Genomic DNA, 15,311 nt, shown 5'->3' on the forward strand with positions numbered 1-15,311 from the left:
TCCCCTGTGGAGCCTACAAATGCCTTTTTCGGAGATATTTTGACAAACCCCATTTTGGACTCACTGTTAGCAACAAGGAGTTTGCCGTTTCAACCAACAGCTGACTCTGCAGCCAATATTCTCTGCAGGTCAGAGTATTACAGGTATGTATATGTGGGTCCAAAACGTATCCTTTAATGTCAGGTATGAATTATCGGGTCAGATGTGTGATAGCGGACACACACACACACTGATGGTGTTGTATTGACTGGGTTCAGGTCAGATAGTTAGGACTGAGAGAGGGAGACTGATAGAAACAGATGAAGAGGAGTTCTCCTCAATGGGTAGTGGAGGAGAAAATCAGTGAAGTACTTTTGAAGTAGTATAGTTAGGAGCTGTTCAACTGCCCACATAACCTTGACCCAGATTGAAGCAGAACCAGCCCATGAAACACACACACACATACACACACACACACAGGCAAACTAGGTCCAATTATCCTCCTTTCCCTTTATCCCTTTTGCTCTCTTATCTCTCTCTCTTTTTTCTTTATGCTGCATTTCCCCTCTCGATTCATTTCTTTTCCTTCATTTCTTTCTCTTTTCATCTGTGCACTTTTACTTGTCTCGCATCCCACTCCTCTTCCTCTCTGTCCTTCTGCTCCTCCATCCTGTTTTGCCCAGGATGACCCAGTATCTGTCATGTTTCCAGGACATCATGGGTCATCAAGGTTTTTAAAGCATGTGCATGGTTTAGTTTATTCAATGAGTTTCTGATGTAACCCTAACTAACCCTAACCCTAACCCTAACCGGACTGTTCACCCCTTTAGAAAAACAACATCAACTCACCAACTTAGTTATGGAATGTCACAGAAAAGTCACAGGATTTTACACTTAAAACGGCCTCGGACGTGTACGCTTCGCTTGTAAGGTGGGACAAATCAAATGTACCTCTTATGGGATCAAAGGATGCCCCAGTACTCACAGATCGTCTCTCTCTCGCTCTCATGCATAAACCCATCGATTGCCACTAACTGAGTGGAAAATGCTGCTGAGATCCAATTGATTTGTCTAATTGATCCGCCAGAGGCTCTGGCCCCAGCCGAGCAAGTCTGGTTCACTGCGGCCAAATAGACAGAAGTACAAGATTTGTACTTGAGTTAAGCTCTGATTATTAAAGCAATAACCCACAGCATTTTCATACAAATAAATGGCCATTTTCCATTGATATAACACAATAGTGATTCAACCTATAGCCCTTCTTTGTGCTTTTGGCTGTGTTATTTTCCACAAACATCTTCCCTAGTGCAGCTCCACTGTTTTAGCCAGGTATTGGCTTGATATCCCATACTTGTTTCAATATCAGTGCAAAGAGGGAACAGCGATGTGAAACTTCTTCAGCTGGCTATTGATCAGCTGAGCCCATTTCTGCCGTGACCTTTCAAGAAACTATAAACTAAACTTTTCCCTAACTTTTCCATTCTGGGTCATTACAGTGGCAACAACAGGCTCTTGCTTCTGGTGAAACGCAGATAAATACGGGAATTAAGGGTCTACAGTGGATATAAAAATGATTAACCCCTTCATGAAATTGGAATTTGATATTTTCACATACATTTCTTGAATTTTCACTCCACTTTGATGGAAAAGAATACTTTCTGTAGGTTTTAGACCCCAAATCCCAACTAAATGTATTCTAACTAATTTTGTAGCACAAGAAAATGGGCCTTAAGTCAAGGCAGTTGTTGAATACTTTTCATAGCCACTGTATGTGTGTCTCAGAGGCTTATATGTATGCAAACATGTAGGCTATTATTATGAAACAGACTTTAATCACACACAAACACACACACAGAGTAGAATAGTCGATCAGATTGTCATCAGAGAGTATATAATTCAGCTAGAAAGCAAAATCATGTAGAAGGAATGTTTCCTCCTTCAGACAGGGATAAATTCCCTCTAATTTTCAGATCAAAGAATTACAACTCTTAAGTCTGCAGCGTGCGACGGCATCACACCGCCTCCAGTCAAACGCCGGCTAGAATGAACACTGAGAACAGAGTACGTCCTTGTTTGATGTCTCATTTTCTTTCTTCGCTCTCACTCCCGCTCTGTTTTTTTTTTTCTTCGATGACAGCTTATTTGATTTTTTTTCTTTTTTCTTATAAAAGTTGTATCAAAGACTTGCGAGGAAGATACCGTTCAATGGAAAACTATCGAAGCACACACCATTTGGTGTGGAAAATTTTACTTGTAAATGCTGTCAGAAGATGTTGCCGTTGAGGGTTTTGGATTGGTGATGGTTCAGAAAATTGTCATTCAATTTTAATTTAAAGGTGCTTTATTGCCGTGAAATACAAAAGTGCAAAAGCCAAAGCAAAATCAACAAATATGAACTGATTCAATTTCCAACCATGACAATGCTGAATTAACGACAATTGCAAGTTAATATATATTTTGCCACACTCTTTTTCTATGTCATTCTCCTTTCCTCCACCTTCCCTGCCATACCACAATGCTCCTCACTTCTTTTCTTAGGAGACGAAGAGAGATAGAAGGAATAGAAAGAAAAAAGAAAATGTGAATGAAAGAAAGAGAAATACATTTGTTTCCCACAGAGTAATTGTCATATTTCCCATTTCTACAAGGATCCATTCACAGGGTTCCCAGTGCTCACTGAATATTCCTGGAATATCATGGTGGTTTGAGAGGTGAAAGTCAGGGAATTTGATATTCAATTTTACAGGAATATACAGTAGCAGAATGTATTTTCCAACTTGTTTCACACATTCATTGCATTAGATGGCTTTCATCCCAAATGTAGTGGAAGCCAGACTGTTTAGCCCTTCAGAAAAGCAACCTTAACAAGTGAGGAAGGAAGAACATTTTTAGGTCACGGAAGCGCTCCGACTTAGTCATGGAAAGTCACGGAAAAGTCAAGGAATTTTACATCAGGGCCACAGTGGGAACCCTGCATCCAACATGACACTTGCCCTGACAGCTGGGAAAGGTGTGTGTGTGTCTACAGCAGTATGTTGCTGTGCTTTAGAAAGGGAAGCCATAGCAGCACTCTACCAACCATCTGCTTCCCTCTGCTGCTCTCTCTCTCACTCTCTCTCTCTCACACACACATTCTCACACACTACTTCCCCTGGTCTTTATCTGCTGTGGCCAGTCTGTCCCATAGCTCTTCTATTAACAGAGTCAGACTGATAAAGCTCTTGCAAATCACTCCCACTGCATTGCATTCACACACATGATAAATCCATTCCCCATGTACCAAACACCCTGTGTGTATGTGTATGTGTGTGTGTGTGTGTGTGTGTGTGGTGTTTTATCTGAATGTGTGCTCTAAGTGTTCGTTCTCCTCTACATGCATCATGCTGATGACTGTATCACACACACACACACACACACACACACACATACACATACACACAGGGTGTTTGGTACATGGGGAATGGATTTATCATTCTTACAATCAAAACCAGCGATCAGTTCAGGCACAAAATAGACATGATTTTAATGCAAATCATTTCAGACTTTTATTCCAAAATTACATCTCCGCCATTTACATACGCATTTCATTGGTTATGCTGGCTTAAACACAAAAAGTGATTATATATTATTGAATTTATTGCCTGACCTTTGCTTACAAAATAGTAAATCTGAAGAAGGAATCATTTGTACTTCTTGAAATGTTAAGTCTCTCTCTCTCTCTCTCTCTCTCTCTCTCTCTCTCTCTTTCTTGCTCACTCTCTCGCTCGCTCTCTCTGTCACACACACACTCATCTAGGGCTGAAACGATTCCTCGAGAAACTCGAGTAACTCGATTACTAAAAATCATCGATGCAAATTCTTTGCATCGAAGCTTCGTTTAATCCATATAACTATATACACACTCAGTGTTTCGCACGGATGATTATTACTGTTGCACAACGCGCTGGAGAAAGAGAGAGAAAATAGCGAGGGGCGAAGAGAAGAGACAGGCCAGAGAAAACGACAGAAAGTGTCCAAAGTTTCGGATCCAGTGTTGCCAACTTGGCGACTTTGTCGCTAGACTTAGCGACTTTTCAGACCCCCCTGGCGACTTTATTTCTCAAGAGCGACTAGCGACAAATCTGCCGACTTTTTCTGACCATGGGAAGCAATGTTAATGTGTTGAATCCCAAAGCATTTGGCAATAAATTGGTTCGGCTGATGCCGGTTTTCTCTACTTGCTTGTCTAATCCAGAGAGGTCTGACGATCACAGCGCTTCCCACACAGAGCGTAGCTCCCTCCCTCCGCTGAGAGCAGGGACTGTAGGATAGGGTCCACTTGTAATTGCTACTGGCGTACGCCGAAACTGGCCCGGGTGGGCGGAGTCAGCACTTAATATTAAAACGGGATGAGATGAAGGCTAGTAAAGAATGCACGTTAATTATGGCTATATGTAATGGCTAGTTAAGAACGTAAATCAATATGGTGGCTAGTTATGATGTCCCTAAGTTAGCTAAGTTTTGCTCAAGAAAATAACCACAGAAAATAAAATGCTGCAGTCAATTTGTGAAAGCCTGAGCTTCATTCATGTTATTATTATGATAGTCACACACACATACACACACACACACACACACACACACACACACACACACACACACCTACTCCCCTCACAGTGATGCATAAAATACCCCAGAAAGCAAAATATCAGGTGGTGTAAGTAGCAATTGGAGCCTAAAATGCACCAGTCCAATACAGCAGGTATATTCAGTTTAGTTTGATTGCAGTGAGTAGGGTCAGCAGGTGTAGGGCAACCCTTCAACATAGTATATAAATGTACATTAGCCAGTCTTATGAACTTGTATGATATTTAGGCCTAGTAATAAATATCAATAATAACAATTATTTCACCTCGTTTTCAGTAAATCACAGTGTCGTATGGACAGCTTCGTGCGGACAGCTTTTCTCTTTTGTATATTTACTATTGCTCTTTAATAAAGCAAAAGTATTTCTTATCCGATTACTCGATTAATCGATGGAATAATCGGTAGAATACTCGATTACTAAAATAATCGATAGCTGCAGCCCTACACTCATCCAATCTTTCCTTTATCAGAGAATTGAATGGCTCCATTATATATATGTCTCTAGGTTGGCCTCTCCATGTCCCCCACTATGACAGAATGCACACCAGGAATGTATCGACTTTCTAAGCAAACTGCTGCTAAAAGGACTGTCATCATCCTAATGACACCGCAAAGTTAAAACTAACTCTTTTTTTTCTCCTCATCTGGCGGTATAAAAAATGACAGTTTGGGACAGATTTTTTTCCTTCAGCTGCAGGCTCTGAGACTAAAGCAATCAATCCTGAGCTGTTGGGTTCCCAGGGTTTGATTAATAGGCCTAGATGGAGAACGGCTCTATTAGTACAGCCCAGTGAGGTTGTTACACTGGCTGACCCAGTGAAGTGCCACTCTGTCATGCTTTTCATCCAGATGTGATAGGAAAATTAACTGTGTGCAAATGCTTTGCTTGGTAACACCTGATGACATTACTTTTATATTTTATGCATTTGGCTCACGGTCTTATTCAGAGCCACTTGAGTGCAACAATAGAATAAGCTTCAATTCCCAGATCATCAAAAATGACAAGCAACCAAAATGAAGGAGTACAAAGGATAGGTCCTGAGCGTCCTTACACCTCAACTATCAGAGGAAAGGAAAGAAAAGTAGCAATGAGTGTCATCAGCATAGCAGTGGTAGAAGAAGTTGTTGGATATGTGATGATAGGGCCAAGCAATCTTGTGCAGAGAAAGAAGAGGAGGGGGCCCAGGACTGAGCCCTGTGGGACTCCAGTGCAGGGGTGCATGGTAAAGACAGCCATCCTATTTTAACGTGCAAAGAGGATACGTGTGTGTGGAACCCTGTTATTTCCTTTAACTTTATCTATTTGGGGGTTCGGGATTCCTGCACCACACCACAGGAGACAAGCGAGGTGTGCACTTCTGTGTGCAATTCTTCTTCTTCAAAAGACAGCCATCCTCGCCATAGAACCTGATAAATGCTATCGGACAGGTAGGAGGCAAACCATGAGAAAGCAGGCGACAGATGAAAGAAGCAGGTGGCATGCAGGTGGCAAGGACCATCTGGTGGCTGACAGTGTCAAATTCTGCAGATAGGTCTAGCAGGATGAGGACTGAAGAGAGACTCAAGGGCTCCGGTTACAGTTAGAATGGGCCTTCTTGAAGCCGGACTGGTTGGGGTCCAACAGGCTATTCTGTTACAGCAGTGGTCTCCGACGATGCGCCATCGAGAGCCATGTGTATGCAGGTTTTTATTCCAACCAAACACTACAGCGGCTTATGTCACTTATTAGTTTCTCCTCTCTGGTGACAGTGGGTTAATCAGTGAAGTCAGCTGCAGTAGGGTTGGAATGAAAACCTGTATACACGTAGCTCTTCATGGCACATGGTTTGAGACCGAGTGTTAGAGATATTGAGAGAGTTGGTTAGAGGCAGCACAGAGTTTGTTAGAGAAACAGAAGGAGTGACATGGGTCTCTACTAGGTTTCTTGAGAAGAGGAGTAACTCTAGCTGACTTGAAGGCATCTGGTATGTAGCCACATGTCAGGGAGGAGTTGAAAATGGTAGTCAGGAAAGGAAGCAGATCAGCAGCGATGGTGTAGAGGAGATGGAATGGGTTCAAGAGGGCACGAGGTTGGTCTGCTGGTGGAGATGAGGATTTCATTGAAATGCTTCTGGGGGTTGGAAACAGATGATTGGATTTTAAACTGGTAGAAGGCTGATTTAGAAGGTAGACGGTTGATTTAGAGACAGAAGCAGAGAATGAGGAGAGATTGAAAGTGGGAGAGGTCATATGACATATCACAACTTTTAGATTACACTAACGTGTTTTGCGCAGGTTTTCAAGACTTATGTATGAACAGTTTTAGGAGGTTTTTTAGGAGCTTTAAATTTAAACATTGATATGAGGTCCTGAGGACATCGCTCGGCTTTGATTTATGACTCCATGGATCAATCATTGTTCTATAGCATTAAGTGATGTCACTGAAAACTATAATGGACATTGTCTGATTGGTCAAGGTAGACGCATAGCCCCAGGGGCATCAATTCACTAAAGCCTAAGGTATAGCAATGGCCTTTCAACTAAACCAAACCCTTTTTATATTGACAAAAGTTCTGGTGTAGCAGTGACTGAAAAGATAGTATTATTTGGACAATGTGATAAATTATAAAAATGTAGGTCTCCAAACTATCATCTTAGAGGGAACATTGGTCCTGAATGCTCTCGTGATGTGATTTCTGACGCCCATGCATATCCCCACACCAAGCCCCTGTTAGCACAGATCTGATTACTGACTTGTGTTCTCTGTAACACTGCTCACAAAACTCTGCTATTTGATAGTTAGGATGCAGGAAACCTTCCCCCACTGCCATGCATTCCACTACCTACACTGGACCCAATAGCAAATGAATGCCAGTGGATCACCCACAGGCAAACATTGCCATATCACAAGCATAAGGGGCACTGGATTTAATTTGCCAGGCATTCATGTTTTGGGCTTGGCAAGCTAAATGGAAGGGACAAAGAGGCTGGAGGGGGGAATGAAGGTGGAATGCCACCTAGATGCCTTGGCCTTCAGGTGCACTTTATTGGGATGGTTTAGGTTGACTGTAATCCCCCAAGAGGGCAAGGTAAATGTCAATAAATACAAAGCCCATCCACAGGGCACAAGTGGTCTCTGACTGGTTTTATGAAACATGAAATAATCGGCCCAGTCACCAGATTTCTTGTGTGTCACCTGAGACAGCGGTGGAATTTCTTGTGGAAGAACTGTGTTGCATCCTTTTCATAGAGTTCCAGACACTTGAAAAAGGTACACTAAGGCACATTGAAGCTGTAGTAGCAGCTTGTGGTGGCCCCACGCCTTATTAAGTTATCAAGACACTTTGTACTTGTGCTTCCTTTTTCATTTTTTGTTAATTGGATTGGTCTGATTCTAATAAGAGCATGACATTTATGCCCAAACCTGAACACAGCCAGCCCTGATGGGTTCAGGGAGGGAGGGACCCTTATACTGTAGCTGTTTTTGCCTTGGCCATAGTTAGAAACACTATACATATACACACACACGTACAGTCTCCGCTGTAACACACTCTCACAGTCCTGAGGCACTATCAAAGAACAAAGAAGAGTCTGGCAGTCGGGGTATTCAGAGATTTTAGAAAGCTACACACACACATACACACACACACACTCAATGCAGCTCTTCTCTGCAGTAGCCTAAGGCGGTGGAAGGCAGCCATGATTTAAGGCCTCTAATTAAGTTGCTAACTGTGAATCTATCGCTACTCACATTTTCTCTGCGCCTGGAGGAGAGGAAAGATGGATTTTAAGACAGAGAGGAAGAGAGATGGAAGGAAGAAAAGCAGGAGGAAAAGAGAGAGAGCATGGCAAGGAAGAGGAGGAGGAAGGCGAGAGATACAGGCAATAGGGAACAAAAGGAGTGGGCCGGAGTTGAGGCTCCATGGCACCACACAGTACAAATGAATAGGAGGAGTGCTCCCTCCCATATCAACATAATATTAGAGGAGCTGGAGAGGGCACATCCTGGTGTACCATGGTAATTTATGGAGATGGAATGCCTATTCTGTTTTTTCCAGCCCGCTGGTTGGCACCATAGAATTAAAATCACTCATGTTGGCACTGCAGAATGGACTGGAGGGTATTAAACTAGCAGGCTAAGATTTGTCATTTCACAGCTGGCCAAGGAATAGCTGTGGGGGTGAGAGGTTGAATAATAAGAAGATTGGACATCCCCAAAAGGACAAACAAGACAGACAAGACACTAGGAAGACTGCAACATGCCCCCCCAATGCATAAACCCTCCTAACTCACAGTGGCATCAATCTGAAATGACCCACTTTTTTCTAGGTCAAGACTTTGGATCCATTTTTGTCATCTGGCCCCATTGAGCCCCCTATTTTTTGTTTCATGGCTTAACAGTGAGTCCACACCATTACCGCGCTGGCGACGCCTCCGGCAGACCGGATGAGCAGAGTTTGTTCACCATTTAAACACATCATAGCCGGCTGATCCGCCGAATACTTTTGTGGCCAGAAGCACGTGGCACAGCACAGTTGGAAACGGGATAAAGAGGAATACCTTATCACTAGGCATGGTAGGGGCTGGCATCCGTCATGACCGGTCAAATCATCACTTTTCCTTCCCTTTAAAAGCAGTGTGCTCTACGCCACGAAACTCCCAACAATTTCGTAATGGAGAGAACAGGCTGAAGTGGTTCCACTGCAAAAGCTTCTCCCAAGAGGAAACTGATGTCCTTGTGCGGGACGTGCAGAATCACCACGAGCGAATATACTGTACAGCACCTTAAATTAAATTTGCATGGCAGGAGATAACACATTTGGTTACCGTGCTGCTTTGGTCCTAGGAGAACCATTGCCCAATGTAGGAAACGGTTCAACGGTTCAAAGTTGGCAGCAAACCACAGGGACAGTTTGGCTACAGGAGTGGGTCATCCACCAGCCAGTCCCTGACATCTATAGAGGATGTGGCCACACAATCCCCACTGCTTGCGTCATGGTGCACATTGACTATTCTATGTTGGATGACAATCATTCAACCACTGCCACATGTGTATATAGTTGGAACGAAAAATATTGTATCTTATTTTTTCCTGCTTGAGGGATTTATATCAAAGTCACATTGGCCAACACGAAAATCCTGGTAATTCTTGACACTAAAATTGTACTGCATATTGTCCTGATATATTGGTCGAAGCCTAGCACAAACTCTTAAAAGTGCATACGTTTGAATGTCCTATAATTAAAATTGACAATATAATTTGCAAGGAGAATTACAGAATCTGTTTTCCAGTGTGCTGCTGTACAGTAGTACAGTAGTACTGTACAGTATAAAGCATGGCTCATCAGCACTGTGGCCAATTGAACACATTGTTTAGGACTCATTTGTCAATCAGCTTTCTCTATGTCTTCATACCCTGTCCACAAATGTCCCTGTATACAGTATGTGGATGAACACAATATTCTGAGTGTTATAATAGAAATTAAGCCAACTGAGATCACAAAAAACAACAGTGAACAGGATGAATTCATCAGTACCCAAGATAACATTGACATAGCCAAGGTGTTCCGTTCAAGTTGCTCCCAATTGGGACGAGAGTCAATTCAAGTTGCTGTAAAAAGGATGTACTGTTTACATGTACCACTCAAAACCTGAGCATTTGAGCGTCCCTAATATTAGCAGTATATGTGTATGCAGTGCATGGGGAGGTCATAAACCAAACAGTGTGTTGTATGGTAGACAGCTTGGAATAAGCCTCGATATGTCCCATCCAAGAACAGGGATGTAGAGCATGCTGGTTGGTAACTGGGTGCTGGAAACTAGGGCACGAGGACATCCACATCAACAGTCTAAAACAATAGTGGACTCCCATCAAATGGACTAATACAGTTGTCTTGTATTGTGCTGTTTACCAATGGACAAATGCCAGTGTCCAATCCCAGTGCGGGAACAGGGAGAAACAGGAACAATGACGGATTTCCACCACAGCATGAATGGCCATCAGTAATACCGCTATTGAAACAGGTTCATTTAGCCCAAAAATGGCACATAAGCAGCTCTCTGCAGCGTCACAAAGGGTTTTAACTGGGTTTACTAGCATTAACGCATCGTTTCATCCATCGTTCGCTCACTGTAAGCTGTTGTTACGATCACCAGGCAGCCAGGGGACGGGCCGCTGGATGAATGTTGTTCCAAACACACCCTCATCTCTCTGACTCTGGTGTTGTTCGCTGGTTTGTGTCCGCTCAGTTTACACACCAGCTTCTCCCTGCTGTCTTTGGTGTTTTGCGTTCTCCTCAGCATTCTCAGAGAGCGTTACCAGGAGAGAGATGAGAAAGCAAAGGAAAACACTCTTGGGACTAACTGTATAGACAGCATCATATCAATATCAGAACGAATTGACACTTTGGGCCTATAAGACACATTGGGTGAACTATGCCCTAGGCTTACACAACTACTGTGTAATGTGGCCTAATAAATCTGCCCCAACTCATATTTTTAATTCGAATGGAATGGTTAACATCCTTGGTTTTCCTGTTAAGTGGTATTTTTGGCTACACAACATGATAAAACCCTCTGTACACTGTTATTACAATCACTGGTAGCCTGGGGATGGTCTGCTTGCAGGGTAAAGTCTGAAAGAGTCTTAAATTATCTCAATTTAAGACATTTAAATGCCTTAAATCCAGTTATTAGAGGTCTTATTTTTTCACCATGTAGGTGTCTTTGCGCTGCATGTCCACTCTTAGATTAATTCAGAAAAGGGTTAGTAGTACAATATGCATCCTATCTGCTTTATTAAACACAGTTAGACTTCATGTCCCTTAATTAATTTCCAGTTTTCTTATTCTGCCCATTTATAGTTGCACAACTTTCAATAGCTATGTTCAAACCGCCTGGTTTTGCCAGCTTTGTTTTAATTAGTTGTCTTCAATTCACTTCCAGGTAGTCTTAAAAAGTCTTACATTTGGCTTTCTGAAACTTGCAGATTCTGGCTAGATGGATGTTATTCCAAACGCACCCTCATCTATCTGACTGCAGTAATGTACAGTACGTCTGCGCTTCATTGGTTTGTGTCTGTTTGGTTTACAGCGGCTCCTCCCTGCTGTCTTTTGTGTTGTTCTCCTTAACAGGGATTTAGTGTTTCTCACAGCAGGGCTTTGGGAGGGATTTGGGTGGACATAGGCGAGCTGGAAAGGTGTGTGTTTGCTTCCCCACCACCCACCCTCCACCCCCCACCACCCGAGAAGGGATTTAGCCTTCATCACAGGGCTTATGGAGGGATTGACGAAGATGGATAGACAGATCAGTGCATGGGGGGGGGGGGGGGGGGGGGTGTTGTGGAGATAAAGGAACGATGTCAAGTCCTTATGAAAGTAGCTGGAACACTTACACACGCACACCAGGGTTCGACTGATGTGGGTTTTTGAAGACCGATACCAATATTTTTGGATTAAAACTGTCAGGGTGGAAAAGCCTCTGAGGCCGCATTTAGGCCATCATGGGACACTAAAACTCTCCATTGAAACCCAGGATGATGATAATAAGAAGGAACAGAAGAGGAAAAAATATTCATACATATTTGTGTGAAAACTGATCAAAATGTCAGGTTAAGGGCTTCCCATAGACAACCACTGTAGTACTGATCAATCCCACAATAAAAATGTAATCAATCAAACTGCATCATATCTATCATACAGGAAATGGACAACATTGATTATGTCTACATTTATTTTTTTGTGCATGGAAACATAGCCACTGACTGGCCAATGTCTGATTTTTAATTTAAAAAAAAAAAGATATATCAGTCTAACCCTAACTATAGTCTATAGTGATGGGACTGAATCGGTTCTAAGGAATCCAGGCCTTAAAAATCATCAGCACCAATTAAGTTCCCTGACCTCAATCTCTGTCTCTCTGCTCGCTGCCAGATACAGTCATGATGCGCTCTGTGTTTGGGCGACATGATTTAATCCACAGTGTAATGGGAAACAAATTGTGGCTGGCGCAGCATGATGGCTTGAAGGGGGAGGGGGGAATTAGTATGCTCATCCACTGCTTTGAAGAGGTGTGTGTGTGTGTGTGTGTGTCACAGGCACTTCTCCCAGTTTACACTCCTCCTCTTCCTTTTTCTCATTTGTTGGATGTCCTCCCGTCCTGTATGTGCATGCGTGTGTGTGCGCCACTCATGTCCATGTATGTGTACGCGTGTGTTTTTGTGGTGCAGACATCCTGGTGTGGGCGTGTTTCACAGACTCGTGAATTGGGATTATGTATTCACGAGTAGTTAGTTGAAGCGTTGCCACCAGAGTCATCAGTCCTTGGCCTGGAAGTGATCTGTCAGTGGCTCTAATGATCCAATACACACACACACACACACACACACACACACACACAGCCTGTTGTGCTAGGTCGTCTGTCCTTGTCAGGCGATGCCAGGGTTGGTAACTCTCACATATGGCCCGAGACTCAGTGCAACTGCATTGTCACTACGAGCAATTCCAGGAACGCCCTTCAATTTCTACCAGCCAAAAGCAGCCAGGTCCATTTGACAAGTTTCCAGAGGGGAAGGGGGGAAGGGGGGAGGGGGATACTTTTTTGAGGACCGCCAGAAGCCCACAGACAGACACAGGCAAGGGCGGAGTGTACAGCCAAATCTGAGTGCATACATGGAAACAAACCCACCCGTAAACATGACAGATGGAATGAGAAATGTAGTTTAATTTAGTTTAACATAGTTAATCCAGCCTATGACTTACCCATTTTAAAGAGTAACTAAACCCCAAACCCAAAACTTTGAAGTAGGGTACTGAACTGGTCATCTGCTATTGGCTAGTCTTTGGTGCCAGGTGATGTCACCCTCTCTAGACTACAACAGGTGGTGACATCACCTGGCACCAAAGAACAGCCAATAGCAGATGACCAGTTCAGTACCCTACTTTTTACCATTAGGTGTCAGGCTTCACCACAGGTAGCGGCAACATCAATGGCAAATATCTACATGGCTTTCTTAAAATCAAACAAAAAACATTTATATCTTATAGTGGCAGTCCTTGAGATTTACAGTGTATGACTGGCTCTATGAAAAAGTTTGGAATCCCCTGCTCTAATGGAATGTACCGCCTCTTTTTAAGCTGTCAGCTTAGTGTTGAGACAAGCAAGTTTTCTTGTGTGCTGCAGAATGGCTTTATTAACATGACAAATATACTGGTGTTGGCAAAGCACTTAAAAACAAGTTAATATGTGCATGCAATATTTTCTGATCTAACAGAACATTATGTCTGTGTACATAATGTTAGTAAGATGTCCAAAAAAATGTGAAAAAATGAAATCCGCTGGACTTGAAATGAAGGAGTTGAAGACGTTTCACCACTTGTCCGAGAGGCTTCATCGGTTCTACTTAGTGCTGGGGAATTCCGCGGCATTGAACCTCTGTGGGTGAATCACACCATGAAGTTGTCACCCTCTTCATTAAGTCCAGTGGATTCTGTTCCTCTAGTTTCTCTCCAAAAATAATACAAAATAAAATTCCCTTCTATCTCTCATTAGGTTGAGTTGAGTTAGATTAAGTTGGTCTGAAGAGGAGAATCCGCTACATGGCTAAAACGTAAGATGCATCTCAATAGAAAATCTCACATAAAAATAGGGATTCTCTTTCACAAACACACACCAGCTGTAGTTCAGTATATCCTTTTATCATTCCACTTTATTTACAGAAGCCTGTCTTTTTTCTGTCTTTGTGCAGTGGGATTGGTAGGAACTGGCCTTGGGCATCGGGTGGCAGCAGCATCCTGGCAGAGTACGGCACCCTGCATCTGGAGTTCATGCACCTCAGCGAGCTATCTGGAAAACCAGAGTTCGCTCAGAAGGTAAGAGAGAACCATTTTATTACAGGGTTCCCACTGGTCATGGAATGTGTTCTGGAATGTCAGCGGATTTAGACAAGTGTATTCCAGGCTGGGAAAGTCAGGGAATTTGCTAAATTGTCTGGGGAAGTAAGGGAATATCAGGGAATTTTCAAATGTGTCACTTTACAGGAATATAGCAGAATGTATTTTCCGACTTGCTTCACACATTCATTGCATTAGATGGTTTTCAATGCATTGTACTTGTGTCATTTGGAGTATTTTGAGTACATTGTAATTGCATTCTGTCTCTTTTATCATTAGGTGATGAACATCCGGAAAGTCCTAAATCGTCTGGACAAGCCCCAGGGACTGTACCCCAACTACCTGAACCCCAACAGTGGCCAGTGGGGGCAACGTAAGTCCTCCTCACCCCTCCATTACATCCCGGGGCAATGTACTGAATAGCAAGACCGTTCTTCAGCTGAGAACCCGGGTACAACCCTCTGTGTCAGCAAGCATCTGGTCTGCTGCTGGTTTTTGGCTTTGCTAGCTAACTAAGTAGTACAGGAGAAAAAAACTGTCACAGTTTAAACCAAGGTGCCTGAACAGGAAATAACTAGAGAGGAACAAAATCAGCTACGCTTGGAGGCAGATGGATGCTCTTCAAAAAACTTTTATTGATGCAGTAAAATGCTGCTGAAACACCTACTAGCTAACTAGCTAGTAGGTTGGTTTTTACTAGCTAACTAGCCAGCAGGCTAATTTAGCAAGGGAAAGGATGTTAATGTTAACATGACTACTAGTAGCTATTATAACTAACTAGTAGCTAGCTAACAAGCTGGCATTAGACTAAACTTCTCTTTGAGATGGCCAAGTTTG

The 15,311-nt window shown here is 42.9% G+C and overlaps 1 protein-coding gene across 1 annotated transcript in view; it reads left to right on the forward strand.

Moving 5' to 3' along the window:
* man1a1 (mannosidase, alpha, class 1A, member 1) overlaps positions 1-15,311 on the forward strand; it is a 153,256-nt gene that overhangs the window by 125,413 nt on the left and 12,532 nt on the right. Inside the window, exons 6-7 of the mRNA XM_071898866.2 lie at positions 14,330-14,453; positions 14,754-14,847. Of these exons, the coding sequence (XP_071754967.1) occupies positions 14,330-14,453; positions 14,754-14,847 (218 nt within the window). The remainder of the gene's footprint in view (positions 1-14,329; positions 14,454-14,753; positions 14,848-15,311) is intronic.

The sequence above is a fragment of the Centroberyx gerrardi genome, chromosome 18, assembly GCF_048128805.1.
Source record: "Centroberyx gerrardi isolate f3 chromosome 18, fCenGer3.hap1.cur.20231027, whole genome shotgun sequence".
NCBI classification, from domain to species: Eukaryota; Metazoa; Chordata; class Actinopteri; order Beryciformes; family Berycidae; genus Centroberyx; species Centroberyx gerrardi.